Here is a 22,873-nt window from a genome sequence, read left to right as displayed (position 1 = left end):
TGGAGTGCCACACTGTTGGATGGTCAGTAGTGAGACACTGTTGTACAGTCATAGGGTTAGTGCTGAGGGAGTGCTGCATTGTTGGATGGTCAATACTGAAAGATGCTGCATTGTCAAAGTGTCAGTTCTGAGGGAGTACTGCACAGCCAGAGGGGTCAGTACTGAGGAAGTGCCACATTGTTGGAGGGTCAGTACTAAGGGGACGCCACACTGTGAGAGGGTCAGTGCTGCACTGTCAGAGGGGTCAGTACTGAGGGAGTGCCGCACTGTCAGAGGGTCAGTACTGAGGAAGTGCTGCACTGTCAGAGGGTTCAGTGCTGAGGGAGTGCTGCACTGTCAGAGGGGTCAGTACTGAGGGAGTGCCGCACTGTCAGAGGGTCAGTACTGAGGGAGTGCCGCACTGTCAGAGGGTCAGTACTGAGGGATCGCCACTCTGTCAGAGGGTCAGTACTGAGGGATCGCCACTCTGTCAGAGGGTCAGTACTGAGGAAGTGTTACATTGTTGGAGGGTCAGTATTGAGGGAACACCACACTGTGAGAGGGTCAGTACTGGGGGAGTGCTGCACTGTCGGAGGGTCAGTACTGAGCGAGAGCTCCACAGTCAGAGGGCCAGCACTGAGGAAGTGTCACACTGTTGGAGGGTCAGTACTGAGGGGACGCCACACTGTGAGAGGGATCAGTACTGAGGGAGTGCCGCACAGTCGGAGCATCAGTTTTGAGGGAACGCCGTACTGTTGGAGGGTCAGCACTGAGGGACAGATTAAGCCCTCTGCCCATTCTACTCCAGTAAAAGATTGAATGCACTTTTTCAGACAAGAGGAATTCTCCTTGCTGTGGCGATCAATATTTATAAGAAGTTTCCATTTGTACGGCCCACAATGCGCCCAATGAGCAAATGATTATCCCTTCAGTGTGAAAGTATGTTTTGATGCTGTACATGGGTAATCTGTACAAAATGGCTCCTGTCAGTGATGAGAAAATTCCATTCCTGATTCCAGAGAATTATTTTTCCTCTCACCATCCTCGCTTCCCAGGGCAGAAATGCTTGTATTTAAAACATTGACCAAAACTTCCACACCTGTTACAGGCCTGAGAAGAACAGACTGGCAAACTTCTGGGTTCGAAAACTGCTCCTCTCTTTCTCCGCCTATTCATCCTTCATTTATGTTTGTCTCTCTTTGTCTATTTCCCAAGAGCTCGGTTTCATTCTCACCTCCTTTAGTTCTCGTGTCTCTTTTGTTCCCTTTGGCGCTTTCTCTGTCCATTTGTGTCTCTCTTTCACCCTACCTGCCTTCTCTTTCTCGCTTGCAACTACATTTGTTGACTTTGTATTTCACTGGATTTTACCAAACTGTGAGGAGAACGCCATCTTTTACTCAAGTGTTAATGTGCAAAGGATTAACCTTTATCCTCCTTGCTGTAGTGCTTGAAAGTGTTTGAAAGTGTTCTGAGAGTTTTGGAATGTGCTGATTGTTGGAAATACAGGGTGGTTTAAAAAGTTGGGAACAGTATTATTCATTGAAGTGTTATGACTTTTGGGCAGAAATTCCTGACAATGAGAATCAAAGCAGGTCAACATGAGACCCTGGAATAATACCAGGACCGTGTTTCAAATAAATTAATTGCTTTAGTTAGCTTTGCTTCCTGCTGCTAATCACTCATGACACTTGCTGCAGGCAGCTGGAAGACGATACAGAACAGAAACAGGACATGACAATTCAGCTCCTTGAACCTGCTCCACCAATCAATGGCTGATCTGTGTGTAGCTAACGTTGCCCTTCTCTGCCTGTCTCCCATAATTCCCTGTTGATCAAGTTTCCGCACATCATGCAGACATGGCAGCAGAATCATGGGAACACCACTATCCACAAGTTTCCGCTCGCTATTCCGTCATATAAACATAGCAAAGTTCCTTTAGTGGGTAAAAATCCTGGAACTTCCTCCACATCAGCATTGTGAGTGCCCCTACAGCAAAAGGACTGCAACGGATCAAGCAGGCATCGCATGTGGCCTTTTCAAGAGCAACTAGGGATCTTAAATAAACGCTGGCCTGGCCAGTGACGTCCACAGTTCATGGACTTTGAAAATTTTGAAAAGGGATGAATTTTAACTCAGTTCTCCAGCTGGGTTGGAAATCTGACTTATGGAAAACCAAGTACAACTTTTTAAAAATTATTACAAAATCAGCACAAACAGATCCCAGGGCGACATGGTGGTTCAGTGGTTAGCACTGCAGCCTCACAGTGCCAGGCACCCGGGCTCGATTCCCACCTCGGGCGACTGTCCGTGTGGAGTTTGCACATTCTCCCCATGTCTGCGTGGGTTTCCTCCAGGTGCTCCGGTTTCCTCCCACAGTCCAAAGATGTGCAGGTTAGGTAGATTGGCCATGCTAAATTGCCCGTAGTGTTCAGGGGTGGGTGGGTTATAGGGGGATAGGTTTGGGTGGGAGGCTTCAAGGGCGGTGTGGATCTGTTGGACCGAAGGGCCTTTTTCCACACTGTAGGGAATCTAATAACTGAGAGCGTTAGATTATGGGGGCACTGAGGGATGTAGAGGGTTAATTTTGGGAGGTGGGGTGGGTTATTTTCTAAGGAGACCTGTCCCAGTAAGGAATACTATTAGCTCCTAGCTCCTCACTCACTCTCACACTTAGCACCAGGTGATCACCCGAAACCAGCTCAATGTGGGGTCACCAGTTGGCAACATGTGAACCAATTGCTCAATTAATTACCAGCAGAGACTATTAGGAACCAGCAGAAACCAGTGCCCCCAAGAGAAAGAGTGAATTGAGATATAATCATTATCTGGTGGCTACTGTGAAACTTTATTATGATTCATTGCCACATCCAGCTGGGCTACATTGTGGCCTGATGGACCAGTATCTCCACATTGAGTATGTTTAGCCCACTTTGCAAAGTTCCTTCCTCAGTAATAATCATCAGAATAATCGTCTAGAAGTTGCAGAGGCTGCCTCCATGGAGTTTCAATCTCGCTTATCTGATCTGAAAGACAAACACCCAGAGCACATTATTTACACAAAATACTGCAGATAGGTGGAGATCAGCAGTAAACATAAAGTACTGGAGAAACCTGGCTGCAATTTGTGGAGAGGGGAACAGAGTTAATTTGCAGAATTTTGCCAATCGAGCGGAGGGCATGACATGCGAGTCGCCGTTACGCCCAGGCAGCCAATGGGGCTTCACCTTGAATTTTGGGGGTATCAGCCAATGAAACGGCTGCCACCAGGGCATGGCCATTCAGGCCCCAAGGGCTGTATCCAATCAGGGGCTGGCAGCTCAGTGGCGCCACCAACAGCAGTGGCCACTTGCGGGAAAGTCGGTAAGGGAAGTAAATCTTCAAGAAACTGCATACCGGAGTAGAAATTCCTCCAGGAATGTCACTGATGTATTGCCCTTTCCCACCAGCTGTTCTTATTTAAAAATTTCTTCCCCATGACCCCCTTAATCCAACCCTCACCACAACCTCCTTTTCAGGTTGCCATTGGGCAGCTGCCAGCCTCCACATGTTGAGATGAGATGGTAGGGTGTGTGATTTGATTCCTCATTGGGACAATTGGCATGACTCAATGGCATGGTGAAGTGGTCCTTTATGGGATCTTCACATATTGCAGCTGGTTGGTCAGATATGCTGGGTTGGCAGCCTATCAGATTCTGATCTGCCACTGGCGGGAGAACAATGCTCGGTTTTAACAACTCTCCCCCAATTCCCACATCACACGTCCAGCCCTTTTCTTGCCCACCACTTCCTGGGGTCAGAGAAATCAACCGCTTTGTTCAGCAGGATATTTCTCACACACATGACAGAGAAAAGTTGGAACATTCTCTCCCGCTGAAGCCTGTGTGGGGAATGGAGTCCATGGTAGGTCCAAGACAACAGACAAAGAATGATCGAGCAAAGATGGTGGAGTTGAAAGACAGATCAACTTCCATAACTGAATGACAGAACAGACTAGGAGGGCAGAATGGCCTCAGCCTGATCCATTATAAAGAAGGGGAGGGAGGTATGGGCATCATTTGCTGCCTAGTTATACTGAGTTAGGTAAATGTTCCCTGAGGTGATTGTTAACTGTTTTGGGGGCCTGACAGACTCTGTAATTAGATTCACTGCCTCAGGGTAGCAAGAGATAAGATTGCAACAACTCTGTAAATCAAAGCTCCCCGAAGATCAAGAGAATTGTATCAGAAAGCAGAGCGAGAAGCCAATGAGTCCACCATGCCTCTGCTGTCTCAATGAAAGTTTAAGCCAATTCATTGGGAACCTCTGTCCTTGCCCCATAGTCTCGCCAATCTTGCCTTCTCAAGGGTCTAGCTAATTCACCTTTGAAAATTATCAAATTTGTTTCTACTGTCTTTCTAAATGTAAGAAATCTTGAAAAGTTGTTGTGGGCTAAATGGCCTCTTCCTGCACTGCACCATTCAGTAATTCAAAGAGAAGGAACACGAGTTCAAGGGGAACACTGCATTTGCCACAGTATGCTCAGCCCTCTCTTACCTGGCGAGATAACAGTCAGCCTGGCGGCTGCCGACACTTCTCCCAGTTTGTTCCTTGCAGAACAGTGATACACTCCTGAATCCGTGATGCGAATTGCCTGGATCTGGAGCCAACCGGTCACTTCATATTTAAATGGACCTCCTCGAAACTGCAATTGGGGATTGCAGTGATGTATAATCAGTGAGAGGTTGGGAGACAAGAGTTCTCTGTTACAAAACAACTTATTTCAATGGATTTTGTAAACTATGGAAATGGCCAATCTGAATTTTCCTGAATTCCAGTCATGAACCAAAAGACCAAATAGCTCCCTTAGTGCTAAAATGACTCTGTGACTCTAAGTCTACAACTATTAATAAAGATTCTAAGTGTTATTCACTCCTGATACTAACATTGCCCCATGTCAAGTTCTATCTGCCTCCATTGGCATTCTTACTTAAAGTTAATTACAAATCCACATTTCAAACACATAGGATATTCCTGGCACCCTCCCCCACTGCCTTGCGCTCTGTTTTGATTGGATTAATACTGATTTCAGACATTCACCAGGAGAACCTAAAAACACCAAGGACCAAAATAGGATGACATTCAGCCAGCTGTTACTAAGTGTACATCCTGTTCTTCATTTCACCATTCCCTGTTTCCTTGTCCATGGTTACCCAGGATACCCTTGGGGAAGCACTTCCCAGAAAGGGGGTTCATGAGTTGGGTGGAAATTATTCAAACACCAGTACACCAAGGATCCAAATCCTGGAGGGAGCTGACTAGAGGGCATTAGAGGATGTCTTACCCAGAGTGGGTGACACTGGGAGGGGACATTGCCCCTTAAAGATTGGAAGCAGGAACCATATAGCATTGACAATGCAGCCAATAAAAGCTGCAAAATTACAAGCTCCTTAAAGGAATGTTACCCTCAGTGTGTGCTACTGAGACAGTAATATACTGATAAAATCTCTGATCAGAACTGTGTTTATTATTCAGTAGGCTTTCAGACTGAAAAAATACTTAAAAAACATTAAAACCAAATTTACATCCGGCAATTCAACCTTTGTTTACATTCTCCATCTCCAACTACTCCCTGATTACCACATTGTCTAATATCGATGGTTAGGGAATGTCTCTAAAATACTTGGAAAATTTGAAAGCATTCAATAGCGCTGGTCTGGTATCGGGAAGGTACCTGCACAGAGATGTGGGGGTCGTCACCTGGCAGGAAAGCGTCCACTCCGTCTTTCCGCCATTCAATAGCTGCCATTGGATAAGCAAAGATCTCACAACCGAAAATGACGTCCTCTCCAGTGGTGTTCCAGATGTTGAAGGGAGCAGATATAATCTGAGGGACTGAGAGAGAAAGGGTGATGAACAGCAAATCGGGCCTGATAGGGCACGTGGCTTTGATGGGAGATCTAAACTATGGGCAGTTGGAAGAACTGAAAGAGTCACAACATCAGCTTTAGCCATGTATGGAGCTGGTGATTAAAACCACAAGCAATTGTTTGTTTCATACACTGATATTCATACGGTAATCAAATAGTTAAAGACTTTAAGAGATTAAAAGCCTTATTGTAAAGCTTCAGTTTAGCACAAACTTCGGTTTCTACCTCTCTCTTCTGGTCCATTTCCCTGTCCAGAAGCTAGTGCCACCTCCTATCCCATACAATCACTCAGCCTCCACCCGCCGCCCCCAACTTGTGCTGGGGAAAGACTGAGCTTTGTTTACATCAAAAATTAACTCAATAAAGTAATAAAAACTGCCCACCAGGGACACTAACTATCGCAAAAAAACCCACCATGAAAACGGTGAAACTAAGGGCATTGTGAAGAAAGGTCATTCAACTAAAACTTTGGCTCTGTTTTCTTTCCACAGTTGATTCCAGACATGCTGAGTTTCTCCAGCAACTTCTGTTTGTGTTTGAAACTAAGGGACTGAATCAAAATAATCCGTAGAGGATGAAATAATGCACCCCAGTGAAGAATCCAATTCATTTTTGTTTATATATTCCCAATGAACATTTTTTTTCACATTTCTAAATCATTTGTGGTATTTTTCTTCCATTTATTAACTACCACCCAGTGAATTGCCTGTGTTATCCAATTGCCTAATTTAGTTGCAAAGCACATTAAGGGCAACACAAACCATTGAAGTTGAAGTAGAGGATAGGGATAGGAAGGGGGCTAAATCGAAATGGAGTTGGAAAGGACGGACTTTTAAAAAAAAATCATTTTGTTATGAAATCAGCAGGACATCAAATGATCCAACAAAGCACAAGATAAAGAAAAACAAAACAAAAGGAGTGGGGAACCAGAGAGAAACTAAATCAAAACAGTGTTGAAGAGGGAAATACTGTACTTCAGCACCTGCAGAGAACCCCTCTCCCTGCAGACATTAAGGTTTCCAATGGATGCAGATGCCGTCCCTCCAAGGGTTAGGCACAAATGTAGCCACAGAAGGACAAGCAATCAGTGACTTTGAGCCTGTTGGTGGTTTCTTTAGACCTCAGCTCTCCCTTTTCACTTGAAAAACCCACCACTAAATTAACCAATCACCCATATTTCCAATACTACCCACCACCAGCAACCCCCCCCCAGCCCAAATTACAATAACAAAGATCAACAAAAAAAGGAGGGAGGAAGCAAGGAAAAGAACTAAATCAAAATGGTTACAGAGAAGAAGGGTCTGAAGAAGGTCTTTCTGAAGAAGGGTCCTGACCTGAAACGTCAAGCTTTCCTGCTTCTCTGATGCTGCTTGGCCTGCTGTGTTCATCCAGCCTCACACCGTGTTATCTTAAATCAAAATGGTGCCAGGGAGATAGCCTCCATGGTGCCCACCGCACTCTGAAAGCTTTGAGGATGCTGGTGGTCACTTTCCAAGGACATCAAACTCAAATGTAACTGTGATAGAGGAGCAGGCAGTTGGGAATTACAACCCCCTCCATGGCCCACTGCATGGGCCTGTTGATGGCTACTTCAGGACTCAGCTCTCAAATATAAAGCCCAGTGAGCATTATCTTATCTCTACCAACTCTGGAATTGATTGTTTAGATCCTTTGAGGGACCTAACTTTGACACTGGGTCACACAGGGGCTTCAGTGGCGGAAGTTTCCACATCCAATTTGGAGCTGACAGCAATGAGGTAAATGAATTTTGCTCCATCGCCATTGTCGAATTGACAATTCAGTCGGAGTAGAATGTGCATTGAAGATTATAGAGTAAAGGCAACTGAGTGGATATTTGAACTCAGATGAACGATCATCTAACTAAGTGGCAGGAACAGTGTTCGGAGGCTGAATGGCCTTTTCTTGATGCCAATGTAGCAGATAGGCTCGTGAGAAGGTGCAATGTTCTGTCCCAGTAACTGTCAAGTTGTTGTAAATTCTGTAGCCTTTATGGGATGTGGAGATTAGGAGTCTAACTGTCTAACTGAACAGGCAGAGGGCAAGCTGTTTGTCACTGAAGGCCACAGTTCTGAGGTCAGCTACACAACTCCTGGGCATCTGATTCTCATTCCTCACTTTCCAGTGCTATCTGTCTTCAGAACACATTGTAACATTTGACTTTTCTCTTTCTCATTCATATGGAATCCCTGGAACAGTGCCGAAGCTCCACGAAAACAGAATTTAGACGCAGGAGCTTTTTGGCCTGGAACTTGTTAAAGGGGATCCACAGCCAATCTGTGATATTTGGTATTTAAAAAAAGACACTTGTCACACGCCTGAAAAATATTACGAAAACTCATTCCAGGAGGAAGCACAGCAGCCAGGAAATCATTTTAGAGATGGGACTGGGTATTTGAGAGGTGCTGGTGTGTAGTTAAAAACAGGAGGAGGCCAGCCTGTTCCATTTTTCCAAAGGACTATGGATGCTCTGTGTCCTGACTCCATTTACCCTCCTTAGCTCCATACCCTTCCTAGCCAATAAAAACCTAGCTATCACAGTTCTGACACTTTTTAGTCCCAATGATTTCCTGAAACCAATCCTGATTGGCCTGGCTCAGCTATGTCTATAACGACCCTCACCAACATCTACAGATGCACCATTGAGAGCATACCGTCTGGGTGCATAACGGCCTGGTATGGCAACTGCTCTGCCCAGGAACATAAGAAACTACAGAAGGTGGTGTGCACAGCCCAGACCATCATGGAAGTCAACCTCCCATCCATGGTGTCCATTTACACAGCTCTCTGCCACAGAAAGGCTGCCAACATTATCAAAGATCCATCGTATCCCAATAATGATCTCCTGCAACCTTTCCCATCAGGCAGAAGGAACAGCTTCTTCCTGGCCATTATTAGACTGATGAATGGACTCTCTAACTTCAAATAATGCTGATCTTCCCACTGTGATAGTGCATGCCCTATGCAATGTCACCTATATATCTCTGTCTAAGCCTTTCGATCTATATATCCTCACTTACTAGGATCTGCCTGAATTGCTCGTAAACAAAGCTTTTCACTGTACTTCAGTACACGTGACAATCAATCTAATCATCAATCAGGCCAAGCAGCATCAGAGGAGCAGGAAGGCTGACATTTCGGGCCTAGACCCTTCCTCAGAAATTCTTCAGATTTCTGAAGGAGGGTCTAGGCCCGAAACGTCAGCCTCCCTGCTCCTCTGATGCTGCCTGGCCTGCTGTGTTCATCCAGCTCTACACCTTGTTGTCTCAGATTCTCCAGCATCTGCAGTTCCTACTATCTCTCAATCAATCAGTTTAAGCTTCTGCCTATGGTTCTGGAGTCACAGCCTCCACCTCACAAGAGGAAATAGTTGTTCACTTTCCATCCTCTCGAATCCTTGAATCAACTTAAACTCTTTGATTAGCTCATCTTCAGTCTTCTAAACACAAGTGGACCCAAGTCAAGTCAATGCCAGGTGTTCTCAATGGGATCACTCTGTTGAGTTTGCTCAGTATCCTATCCGAGACCAATGGATAAATATTGATACACTGGGGGTAAAGAGGATTCGCTTTTTTTTGAATCGTGCTTTGTACCTGCCTAGGAAGGACAGTTAGTTAATGGCTAACGGGGTACATTCAGAAAGTAGATATTTGAAACTCAAATTGATCAGCCCTGATCTTATTGAATGGTGGAGCAGGCTTGAGGGGCGAAGTGGCCTTTTTATGTATGCTTGGTTGGCTCGATGGCTTGTGTGTGATTCAACATAACACCCGCAATTTCTCTTTGAGTAGCTTCCTCACCATCTTTGTGATGGATGGGAAGAGATGCTTTCAAGCTACTCAACCTGTTGTCACTCTCACACAGCTTCATGCTCTATGGTTAATGACCGACCTGTTGAGCAGATTTCATTGATTTCTATATTTGAGCAGCTAAATCTTTGCTCACCTTGTTATGAACTTCTCACCAATTCAACACCAACCTACTCTGTCCACTCACTGAATCTGTTAAAGGTCTGTTATCCTCCTCTGTAGGTTGGGCAGCAGTCTTATTAAGGTGTTTGACAGTTTAAGCCTCAGGGATTCAGGCTGGCAGTGGACTTGTAGACTTTTTTGCTCTAGATATCTCACCATTACAGGCACCCCTCTAATACCACGACAACCCAACCCCTTCCACATGACTCAGACCAGGGGCCAAAGCTTCAGGGTTGATGATGGAACATGAAAAAATGGTAACTTATCACACAACTAGGATCATATCAGAGTACCAATCAGTACTGAGGGAGTGCTGTATGGTTGGACGGTCAACACTGAGATACTGGTGTACTATCAGAGGGTCAGTGCTGGGGGAGTGTCGTACTGTCAGAGGGTCAATGCTGGGGGAGTGTCGTACTGTCAGAGGTTAGTACTGAGGGAGTGCTGCACTGTCAGAGGGTCAGCACCAAGGCAGTGCTGCACTGTTGGAGGGTCAGTGAGAGTGCAGTGAGACAGGAACAATTGACATAAACTCTCTTAGTCATATCTCCTCTCCAACTCCAGTTATTCACTGATTTTCCCCTCCGGTACTGTGGTGTACCACCTTTGTCCCTGCTGTAGCCCATTCTTACCTCCTTCACAGGGCCCCTCATGTGCCAGGGTGATATTGGATGTTTCATTGCCATTGGCAGCCTCTTGGAACTTACATATCTGTAGGTATGTTTGCCCGTTGGATCCACACACAGCCTGGTTGGACAGACACATACACTGGGGTTCGGGGACCTCCCCTTGCCTCAGTTCCCCCAGGTCTAGCTTACATTCCAAATTTTCTCCGCACTGGCCATAGAAATGGTTGCTGTGGTCCAGGTCACAGGTTTGGCCTTCGATGTTGCCACACTCCCAGCAACAGTCACAGGAGTCCCTCACTAAGCCAGCCAGGCACCCGTGGGGGATGAGGCACTGGTCTAACTCACAGGGAGGGCAACCATCCTCTTGCTCCACCAACCTCTGCCACCCCTGGTGCACAGAGTCCAAAGGATTGGCATGAGTCCACACTGAGCCTGGAGCATTCCAGCTCAAAGTGAGCAGGAGGATCAAATGCCAGAGAGGGAACAGACTGGTCAATCTCATCATAACTACCTCCCTGTGGCCCTTAGACCAATCTCATTGCCTGATATTCCTGAGAGTTTCTGATTTCCTCACACCAGGGACATCTTCTTCCTGCTTGAGTAATGCCTGAAAAACAACCAAGAAACAAGATTTTAGAAATGATTAAAGTTGTAATTGTAATACATTGCCCAATATTAAACAGCAAGCCCAATTCGCCAACCTCTCAATATTCAACAATTACACCTACCTGCCTTCTGCTCAAGTTCGTCAATCAGAATGAGGGCAGTGGTTACATCAAGTTCATCCCTGACTGTAGAACTCTTGTTTATAATAGTGAGAGGAGGATTCACAGTCAAATGTGCTCCTGAATACAGAATTTTTTATTTATTCATTCACGAGATGAAGGTGTCACTGGCAAGGCAGCATTTATTGCCCACTCCTAATTACCCAGAGGGCAGTTAAGACTCAGCCACATTGCTGTGGGTCTGGAGTCACATATAGGTACCAGACTAGGTAAGGATGACAGTTTCCTTCCCTGAAGAACATTAGTGAGCCGGATGGGTTTTTTCAATAATCAATAATGGATTCAAAGTCATCATTAGATTCTTAATTCCAGATATTTATGGAATTCAAATTCCACCAGCTGCCGTTGGTTGCTGGAACATTAGGGTCTCTGGATTAACTACACAGTGATAATACCACACTTGGTCATGGTATGTCCTCTTTGGAAATCAGCAGGATTTCTACTCCTTATTACTGCCCACAACCCCTGCCTGACTGTGACTATTGGATGAAGGCTGGCCTGCAATGCCTCCTATGGGGGAACAGTTACCTCATCCTTGACCTTTGGTACATCCAAGGGGAATCACCAACTTGTGAGTCATCAGCATTTGAATGGGAATGGACGCAGTGGCACTGAAAGAAGTCATGTTTAATTTACCACCTTCAGAACTTGTGCCCAATCCTATGGGAAATCCTAACCGAACCTGCGACACCAGAAACTAGGATTTGTTTGAGGATCTTGGGTAGTGAGAAGCCACAGTCAGTCTACAATGTTCCTGACTTTCAGAACTCTTGGTAAACTAACAAACTCCATCAAATGAGATGATGTCAGCTGGATAGATAACAGAGGAAAACCAAATCAATTAACTTAGAACATAGAACATAGAACAGTACAGCACAGAACAGGCCCTTCAGCCCACAATGTTGTGCCGACCATTGATCCTCATGTGTGCACCCTCAAATTTCTGTGACCATATACATGTCCAGCAGTCTCTTAAATGACCCCAATGACCTTGCTTCCACAACTGCTGCTGGCAACGCATTCCATGCTCTCACAACTCTCTGCGTAAAGAACCTGCCTCTGACATCCCCTCGATACTTTCCACCAACCAGCTTAAAACTATGACCCCTCGTGCTAGCCATTTCTGCCCTGGGAAATAGTCTCTGGCTATCAACTCTATCTATGCCTCTCATTATCTTGTATACCTCAATTAGGTCCCCTCTCCTCCTCCTTTTCTCCAATGAAAAGAGACCGAGCTCAGTCAACCTCTCTTCATAAGATAAGCCCTCCAGTCCAGGCAGCATCCTGGTAAACCTCCTCTGAACCCTCTCCAAAGCATCCACATCTTTCCTATAATAGGGCGCCCAGAACTGGACGCAGTATTCCAAGTGCGGTCTAACCAAAGTTTTATAGAGCTGCAACAAGATCTCACGACTCTTAAACTCAATCCCCCTGTTAATGAAAGCCAAAACACCATATGCTTTCTTAACAACTCAATTTCTGAGTCTTGATCACTGAGTAATTCAGGCAGGCAAGTGTGAGATACAGAATACGGCAGAGGGCGAAAAAGAGGAGGACATAAATAAATTGGGAGGCAAAGAGAACAGAAGAGGGACACAATGGGCATGTGTTGTGGCTGAAAACAGCCATTCTGGCAATCTGCTAACATGATATAAGGCTTCAAGGACTTTACAGAGTTGATGGGGCATTGGAAGAGGGTTAACATTGACCTTTTTTAAAGGGGGGGTAAGATTCATATCATACAAATGCCAAGCAATGACCATCTCCAACAAGGGGGAATCTGACTATCGTCCCTTGATATCTGAAAGCATTAACATCATGAATGCCCAATGACCAACTCCCTGGGGGTTACCATTGACCAAAAACTGAACTGGTCTAGCTAAATAAATACTGTGGTTACAAGAGCAGGCCAGAGGTTAGGAGTCCTATAATGAGTAACTCAGTTCCTGATTGCCCAAATCCCATCCACCATCTACCTACAAGGCACATGCCCAGGTGATGCTTGACACCATCTAGAACACATCAACCTGCTTGACTGGCACCACCTTCAACATTATCTTGCTCCACTATCAATGCTCAGTGGCAGCAGTGTGTGCCTTCTATGAGATACGCTGCAGAAACTCACCAAAACTCCTCCTCCAGCAATGGCTTCCAAACTCATGACCTCAATCAACTAGAAGGGCAAAGACACTAACCCTTTCAAGTCACACATCACCCTGACTTGGAGATATATTGTCATTCCTTCAGTACCACTGACTCAAGCCCCTGCATCTACATCCCCTCCAAATGGTGTTTGTACCTATACCAAATGTACTGCAGTGGTTGATGAATGCAGCTCACTATCACTTCCTCAAGGGCAATGAGGATTGTGCAATAAATGCTGACCAAGTCAGCAGCACCCCTATCCTGTAAGTTAGTAAAAGATGGCCAATTTGAAGGGGACAAAACCGATCCAGAAGGAACCATTAACAATATTGGCTGACAATGGGTCCAGGAGGGGGAGTTGTACGATAAATAAATCAGTAGCATAAGGATTGAATTTAAACACTGAATTTGATACTTGCACTGTTGTCTTTCCTGCCAATATTCAGGGGATGAAATTTGCATTTCAAACAGGAAAATTATCAGTTTTATCTGAGAACAATTACTTGCTTATGAAGTCACATTCCGGAAATTGCAGATTTCAAATCCACGGTTTCCTGTATTTCTGGTCTTGTTTCTTATAATACAGAGCAAAGCAAGCTAACTCTCTCTCATGTTCTTCCCTATGTTCGCTCTTTTTCTCTTTGATTCCCTTCTCTCTCTATTTGTCTTGCACTCTTTCTGTTTGCCTCTATTTTGTCCCTCTCTTTCTCTCTGTCTCTCCTTCTGTCTGTGTCAGTCTGACTGTCTCTAAACGTTTGTCTGTTATGCTCTTATGTTCGTGTGCTCTCTTTCCCTTTACAGTTCTTGTCTCCACTCCTTTCAGTTTTTCGTACTTTCCTTCATTATATTTCTGCCCTCCTTTCCCTTTCTCCGTTCCTTTGTTCTTTCATTGCCTTCTCTTTCCCCTTTGTCTCCCTTTTCAATCATATTCTCTTTCTTTTTCTGTTTCTCTGTCTTTGACTCGAGGCCTTTCATCTTCTGTCACTTTCTAACTCTCTCGCTATCATGCTCCGACATTCTCAGTTGCTTTCCCCCTCTATATCTCTCTCTTTCTCTGCTCATTCATTCCCTGTTTCTTTCTTTCATTCAATCAATCACTATCTCATCTTTTTCTCTATTTGCATCTATCTCTTTCTACCTGTCTGTTGGTCTCTATCTTTTGCCCTCTCTTGCACCCCCACCTCTCTTGCTCTCTATCACTCCGTTTCTACATCTCTGGTTTTAATTGCCAGATTGAGCCAATCTTGCACAGCTAATCAGACAGAAACAGCTGGTATCCAGATTCCACCACCTGTTTTGTGTGAGTCCCATGTGAGTTAATCGTGTGAATTTGAAACCAGCACAGACAGGGCTTGTCAGTGCAGGAGTGACAGAGCCTCCAGTTAACTGCACCAGCAGACTGGGACTATAGTCCTTACACTGTGAACACATAAGAAATGACTGTTGCGTTAACTGTTTGGGTTGGAGTATCATTTAGTGATGGAGGAGACCTGCAATAGAGCAGTTTCTGTATTAGCAGAAACTCAAGTGCTTCTGCTTGGTGATAATGGGAACTGCAGATGCTGGAGAATCCAAGATAACAAAGTGTGGAGCTGGATGAACACAGCAGGCCAAGCAGCATCTCAGGAGCACAAAAGCTGACGTTTCGGGCCTAGACTGGACAGGTACATGGAAACGTTTGGAGAAATATGGGCCAAATGCAGGCAAATGGGACTAGTTTGGTTTAGGAAACCTGGTTGATATGCATAAGTTTCTGCTTCCATGCTGTATGACTCTGTGACTCAATGGTGAACACAATATACAGGATAATAAGGTAGAGCCATTATAACGAAACCCACATTCCAAATTTCTTCCCAGATCTTTAATCTCATCTGCAGAGAGTTACTTTTAAGTCATCATCATCATAGAGTGTGTACTGTTGGAAAGCAGGTTCTCAGCTTATCATGTCTCATGTGCCAGTCTTTTAAGTTACCAGTGACTCCCTTCAGTGTTGAAGCCACCAACATTGGCATTTATTTCTTTGCTCTCTCTCTCTCTCTTTTTCCTTGAAATTCTCCCTCCATGACTTCTCTTACCAGCCTGTCCATTATGCACAAGGCACAAGTCAGCAATGTGATGGAATACTCCCTGCTTGCCTGGATGGTGCAGCCCCAACAACACTCAAGAAGCTTAACACCATCCAGGTCAAAGCAGCATTCACTCCCTCTACCATTGATGCTCAGTAGCAGCAGTATGTATTATCTACAAGGTGTGCAGCACCAATTCACCAGAAATCCTCAGACAGCACCTTCCAAACCCATGACCACTTCCATCTAGAAGGGAAAGGGCAGCAGATATATGGGAACACCAGCACCTTCAAGTTCCCTTCCAAGCCACTCACCATCCTGACCTGGAAATGAATCGCATTCTTTCACTATCACTGGATCAAAATCCGGGAATTGCCTAATGGCATTGTGGGTCAACCCGCAGCACCTGAACTGCAGTTCAAGAACGCAGCTTACCACCAACGGCACAAGGGGAAGTAGGGTTGGGTAATAAATGCTGGCCAGCCAGCGATGCACATGTTCCACAAATAAATACATTTTTAAAAATACAGTTCCTCCAAACTGTGCCAGAGCCAGACTCTCTGCCTTTTGCTCATTATGTTCAGCAATTTTTTTCCCCCTACCCTCCTCAGCCCTTTGTCACTTACTACTTTTTCTCTCCAGCTGGTCCTTTTCATTCTCCTCCAAACCCACAGTTCAAAGTTATTGAGCAAGTCACTCAGCTGTCACTATAGGGTCCAAGTTGCACAGTCATACAAAACAACATTTCAAGTCCAATTCTTTACAGGTCACTTTTGGAGTTGTTTATTCAGCTTTCCGGTGAGTGACTGTCATTTCTTACTAAATACAGACTTACCCGTTGCTTTCCTTTCTGCTTGAAAATATGACGTTTCCTATACACCTCAATTCTTGGACCTGTTCTCATTCTCCTCCTTCCATCAATATTGGAATATTTCTTCTCGATTTCGACCTATGCATCACTCTGACTCTCCCAATATTCGCCTACGTGCCAGAATACATGCTGTTACTCATCCATCTATTGGTTCTTATCATATCTTCTGTGCTTCAATTCATTTGCAAACCTAACTGATGTTATCATTTGCAAGCGCCTCCATCCTAACACCAGATTATTTAGGATTATATGGGATTTACAGCGCAAAAACTGGCTATCAAGCCCGTCCTGGTGATGATAATCCATCTGAGTCTACTCTCATTTTCCTCACCTAAATAACCAGTGTTGTATGTTAAGTAAGCTTTTATTACAATCTCCCTCACACTTGTCTAGTTTCCCCTTGGATAATCTATGTTTCAGCCATTCCTTGTGGGAGCGGGATCCACATTCTCACTACTCTTTAGCCGGGGACGGGGATTTTTCTGAATTTTCCGTCGGATTTCTTAGTGACTAATTTGTATTCATAATCTCTTATTATGCTCTTCTCCACAAAGGAAACATCGTCCCTGTAAGTACGTTATCAAACCTTTTCATAAATTTAAATACTTCTATTCGGTTAAGTTTCAGTCCTTTTTTTTCCTAGAGAAGTTCCATCCTGTTTCCCCTTTCCTGATCTATAAACCCCCAAAGTTCTGGTTTCAGTCCTTTAAGAAAATGGTGAAAAAAACCGTACACAGTACATGAACGTGGTCCAATCGAAGCTTGAGACAGGTTAGCATGAACCTCCCGACTATTCAGTTCTATCCCTCTGGAACTAAAGCCTCCTGCTTGGCTTGTCTTTTTTTACGGCCGTATATTAAAGTGTGGCACTATTCTTAGTCACTGATGCATTTGCACTTCGAGAACCCCTTTGCTCCTCGATCCCATCTAAGTCTCAGGTGCTGCCAAGTGATTCCTGAGCTCCCTAACTTTCCTACCAACGTGTGCTACCTCAGGCTCACCTGGACTCCAACTCCCAATTATTGGCCATTGCTGCAAGTTTATGAACGTTTTCCTGTCATGGTTTTAATCCTCCTCAGTGTTCACCCATTCCCCAACCCCCACCCACCCAACTTGGCGTCATTTGCAAATATACATGTGTTTTAGTTCCAAAGTCCAAATAATTAGCGCGATTAGTGAACGGCGACGGCCCCAGCTCTGGGCTTTGTGGAGCACCACTTCCCAATCAATTCCCTTTCTGTGTAACTACCCTTCACTCGCACTCTTTGTCCGTCTCTCTTTTTCCTGTTTCCGTGTGTCTCTGTCACTCGTTTACCCTGTTTCGATGTCTCTCCATTTGTTTCTACGTTTCCTTATGACTCTCCGTGTCCCTGTCTCTCTCTCTCAATTTTCCTGTCTCTTTTTAGTTTCTCTGCTTGAGTCTCTATCCCTGTTTCTGCCCCTCTGCATCCCTGTCACTCTGTATCCATGTATCCCTGTGTCTCTCCCTGGATCTCTGTGCTCCCCGTGTCTCTCTGTGCTCCTAGCTGTGTGTCTCTCTCTCTCCCTGTATCGGTTCTTCTGTACTCCAGCGTCTTTGTGCTCCCTGTGTCTCCCAGCAACCATGTTTCTCCTGTCTCTCTCGCGTTCACTGTCAGTGCTGTGGTCACAACGGAGTAGAGAGTGAATATTGAGGAGGTCTGACCTGGGTACCGACTCGAGAGAGGCCGCAGTAAACAGAGCAGTTCCAAACACCTCAAACACAACAAGTCTTCGCAAATCCCTGTCAGAGGGATTTAACTCAATGTGGCATCATCCGACCCCACTGTGTCCAGTCATTCCTTACCTTGGCTTTGTGAATAGTTTTAACCGCGGCTTCTCCTAAGAACCCATTCCGGACAGCTCATGAAAAGCTGGCTTCTGAGCTCCGTCTGTCCCAATGCTCCGAGTAAATCTTTTTGACTTTCCTGTCTGTGAATAGCAGCAACGCTGAGTGTAATGTGATTCCCGCCCGCACTCCAGCTCTCGCTCTCGAACCAGCAGTTAACTAAGAAACCATATGGTGCTCTAAACTTTTATCTTAGCACAACTGCGAATAGAGAAATTTTCGTTCCAGACAGCACTCTCCAAACAACTCTCACGCTCTATTTCTCTCCCTGTATCTATGACTTTGTGTGTGTCACATCTTTCTCTGTCTCTCCATCATTCTCTTTCTCACATGTACCCCCTCTAACTCCGAGCTCCCTGTTTTGCACTGTTTCTGTATTTCTGTCTCCTGGTGCAACTGGGTCCGTGCCGCCAGTTTTGAGAATTGAGAGGTAATCTCATTGAATCTTTCCGACTGGCCTGTGACAGGCTGGACATAGATATCCCTGGGATGGCTGATTTTAGGGCCAGGGAACACAGTTTAGACTGAGGAAAGCCATTTAAAACTGAAATAGGGAGAAATTTCAACACTCAGCAAGTGGCAAATTGTTGTGATTCTCTACGTGGAATTAAGAATCTAATGATGACTATGAATCCATTGTCAATTGTTGGAAAAACCCATCTGGTTCACTAATGTCCTTTAGGGAAGGAAACTGCTATCCTCACCTAGTCTGGCTTATATGTGACTCCAGACCCACAGCAATGTGTTTGGCCCTTAACAGCCCTCTGGGCAAATTAGGGATGGGCAATAAATGCTGCCTAGCCAGTAACACCCTCATCCTGTGAATGAATAAAGAAACCCAAGATTCTGCGTAAGCTCTGTAGTCCTTTGTATTCAATACAGAATTTTTTTGGAGAGTAGTGACATCAACGACTGTGGAGATAGCACAGGAAGTGGCATTTTAGTCAATGATCAACCATGATCTAATTGAATAGTAGGGTAGGCTCAGTGGCCTGAATGGCCTCCTAGTTCCCTTTGTTATTTCCCTTGCTCTCCTCTATGTACCTATTTCCCACTGGTGCATTCTTCCATCCAGTGATATATGTGAACCTTCATCTGTCTGGGAGGGGAAACAGCCAGACTCCAGGCACAATTCAAACACAAAATACATCAATTTCTCTCAAATTGTAACATTGTGGGATTCAGTCTTGGGATACTGGAATCTGGGTACGAGTGCAAAATGGTTTTAGACTAACAAAGCTACCGTGGTATTTTGCACCTCATATCTGAAGCAACAAAGACTATATGGAGAAAAATGTCAGACCTGTATCTCTACAGCATAATGCAAAAGCTTGGGCCAGCCAAAACGCTTCAAAGAAAATAAATGATTTTGAAGAATAGTCAGTGTTGAGCATCGTGCAACAACCCTCATTACTGACTCTCTGGCAGTGCTGCATTCTGCCTGTACTCACTGTCAGATAATGCAGCACTCTCTCACTACTGATCCCCTGACAGTGTAGTACATCCCTACTCTTGGATTCTAGCCCTCTTGAAATGAATGTTAGCATTTTATTTGTCTTCTTAACTGCCAACTGAGCCTGCACATTAATGTTAAGAGAATCCTGAACAAGAACTCCCAAGTCCCTTTGTGCTTCAGGTTTCTGAAGCCTTTCCCTGTTTAGAAAATTGTCTACATCTCTATACTTCCTAGCAAAGGGTATAACCTCACACTTTCCCACATGGTATTCCATCTGCCACTTCTTTACCCTGTCTTCTAGCCTGTCTAAGTCCTTCTGTGGTCTCTGTTCTTCCTCAGCAGTACCTGTCCTTCCATTAATCCAGTGATAACACCACTACACTATAATCATCCCAGTAGCCTGATCAGTCAGAGAGGTCTATAAATCATGGCTATCAGCCAAGGACAGAGAGAAAGAAGGATTAGGAAAGGGAGTGAGTCACAGAGAAAGAAAGAGAGAGAAAATGATTAGGTGGAGGTGATCAAGATTATAACATAAGCAATAGCCTAAGGTCCTTCAGAGGCTATGGTTTACATGTATTCATAGAAAAATAGAAACAAAGAAGATAGGAACAGGAAGAGGCCCTTTGGCTCCACCATTCAGCACGATCATGGCTAATCATCCAACTCAATAGCCTAATCCTGCTTTCTCTCGATAGTCATAAAATCATAAGACATAGGAGTGGAAGTAAGGCCATTTGGCCCATCAAGTCCACTACGTCATTTAAATCATGGCTGATGGGCATTTCAACACCACTTCCCTGCACTCTCCCCGTAGCCCTTGATTCCTTTCGAGATCAAAAATTTGTCGATCTCTGCCTTGAAGGCATCCAACATCCCGGCCTCCCCTGCACACTGTGGCAATGAATTCCACAGGCCCATCACGCTCTGGCTGAAGAAATGTCGTTTCATTTCAGTTTCAAATCTACCCCCTCTAATTTTAAGGCTGTGCCCATGTGTCCTAGTCTCCCCGCCTAACGGAAACAACTTCCTAGCGTCCACCCCTTCTAAACCATACATTATCTTGTAAGTTTCTATTAGATCTCCCCTCAACCTTCTAAACTCTAATGAGTACAATCCAGGATCCTTAGCTGTTCATCATATGTTAAACCTACCATTCCAAGGATCATCCGTGTGAATCTCCGCTGGACACGCTCCAGGGCTAGTATGTCCTTCCTGAGGTGTGGGGCCCAAAATTGGACATAGTATTCTAAATGCGGCTTAACTAGAGCCTTATAAAGCCTCAGAAACACATCGCTGCTTTTATATTCCAACCCTCTTGAGATAAACGACATTACATTCGCTTTCTTAATTACGGACTCTACCTGCAAGTTAACCTTTACAGGATCCTGGACCAACGCTCCCAGTTCCCTTTGCACTTCTGATTTGCAAATTTTCTCGCCGTTTAGAAAATAGTCCATGCCTGTATTCTTTTTTCCAAAGTGCAAAACCTTGCATTTACTCACATTGAATTTCATCAGCCATTTCCTGGACCACTCTCCTAAACTGTCTAGATCTTTCTGCAGCTTCCCCACCTCCTCAGTACTACCTGCCAGTCCACCTATCTTCGTATCATAACCTTTGATTCCATTTGCCCCAAGTGCTGTATCTAGTCACCTCTTGAATACATTCAATGTTTTGGCATCAACTACTTCCTGTTGTAATGAATTCCACAGGCTCACCATTCTTTAGGTGAAGAAATGTTCTCTTCATCTCTGCCCTAAATGGTTTACCCTGAAACCTCAGACTGTGACCCCTTGTTCTGGACACACCCACCACCGAGAACATCCTCCCTGCATCTAAACTGTGCAGTCCTGTTAGAATTTTGTAAGTTTCTATGAGATACCCCCCTCATTCATTTGGGCTCTAGTGAAAAGGCAAGATGATGATAAAAGGCATACAAAGACATTAAATAAATTACCGAAAGGTATACTGTTCAATAATTCATATTCATAGTAAAAATAATGTTTTATTGGCTTTTAGCTGACTGGATGCATATGCTTTCCACCTTGTATTCTTCACTTTGAAGAAATGTCAATTCCTGAGATATGAAGTCCTCTCTTTTTCCCACAGCTGCTCTCCAAATGTTTCTGTTCTTTTCTATTCCTCTATCCAGATTCAGTGTCTGAGTTCACTCTTGTTCAGGCAGTGTTCAGCTGATATGCCAGTGTGCAGATTCTACACTCTCTGTCTGTGAGACTGTCTGAGCTCTGAGAGTGCCTCAGAAACATACCTTCAGAGGCTGTTTTGGCTCCTGTCCCACATCAGTCTGCCTGAAGAACTCAGCTTACACATTGAAGTCTAATAGAAAGTGACTGAGTGGATGGAGAATGATTGCCAGAATGCTAATTGAGTACAATAACTGGCTTAAACTGTCACAGATCCAAAATTAGGACTTGTTTTAGCCTGTTCAGAAATAGCTGGTACTCAAAGGTTTTTTGCAAGGATTATGTTGGGGAAAAGGCCAGTCCTGTAGTTTGGTGCAATATTTTTATGTGGGTAAACAGAAAAAATTATCTTTGTCCTGGATTCAGAATCTATCCACCCATCATCTCACAATCACTCCATACCAAAACATTTTGTTTCGTTCACAGGACGCAGGCATTATTGGCTATGCATTTAATGCCCATCCCTAAATGCCCGGAGGACAGTTCAAAGTGAACCACGTTTCTGTGGGCCTGGAGTCACATGTGGGCTAAGGATAGCAGATTTCCTTCTCTAAAAGACATGAGTGAACCAGATGGATTTTTATGACAATCAACCATGGCTGCCATCCAGCAAATTTCTTGATTCAGGGTTGGTTTTTAAATTCAATACTTCACCATCTGCCAAGGTTGGCTTTAAACTCATGTCCCCAGAGCAATAACCTGAGTCTTTGGATTACTCGTTATATTACTACTACATTACTGCAGCACCCTGAAAAATGATTAAATATGAGAGGCAGCGCTCTGACACACCAACGCACACACACCTACACTTACACAGTGACACACTAATGCACACATTGAGAACTGAAACACACACACACACACACACATACACACACACACACAGACACACACACACACACACACATACACACACCATCTGATGAATTCTGGAGCAATCACTGAAAGAGATTATGTGATAATTTTCACATTC

The 22,873-nt window shown here is 44.6% G+C and overlaps 1 protein-coding gene across 2 annotated transcripts; it reads right to left on the bottom strand.

Annotated features, from left to right (window-relative positions):
* Window positions 1–2,813: 2,813 nt before the first annotated feature.
* On the bottom strand, window positions 2,814–18,564 carry LOC125461904 (kazal-type serine protease inhibitor domain-containing protein 1-like). 2 transcript variants are annotated; one of them, XM_048551255.2, is made up of 5 exons: window positions 18,196–18,564; window positions 10,582–11,110; window positions 5,690–5,850; window positions 4,513–4,660; window positions 2,814–3,002 (listed from the first exon to the last, which is right to left on the bottom strand). In XM_048551255.2, exons 2-5 carry the CDS (start codon window positions 11,006–11,008, stop codon window positions 2,926–2,928), a joined length of 813 nt encoding a protein of 270 aa, XP_048407212.1. In that variant the 5' UTR covers window positions 11,009–11,110; window positions 18,196–18,564; the 3' UTR covers window positions 2,814–2,925. The 2 variants fall into 2 exon arrangements, with proteins under 2 accessions (XP_048407212.1, XP_048407209.1); XM_048551252.2 differs by having other exon boundaries at window positions 10,507–11,110; window positions 18,196–18,558.
* Window positions 18,565–22,873: the final 4,309 nt, after the last annotated feature.

The sequence above is a fragment of the Stegostoma tigrinum genome, chromosome 20 (genome assembly GCF_030684315.1).
Source record: "Stegostoma tigrinum isolate sSteTig4 chromosome 20, sSteTig4.hap1, whole genome shotgun sequence".
Classification (NCBI taxonomy): domain Eukaryota; kingdom Metazoa; phylum Chordata; class Chondrichthyes; order Orectolobiformes; family Stegostomatidae; genus Stegostoma; species Stegostoma tigrinum.
This window is presented reverse-complemented; position numbering and strand designations above follow the sequence as displayed.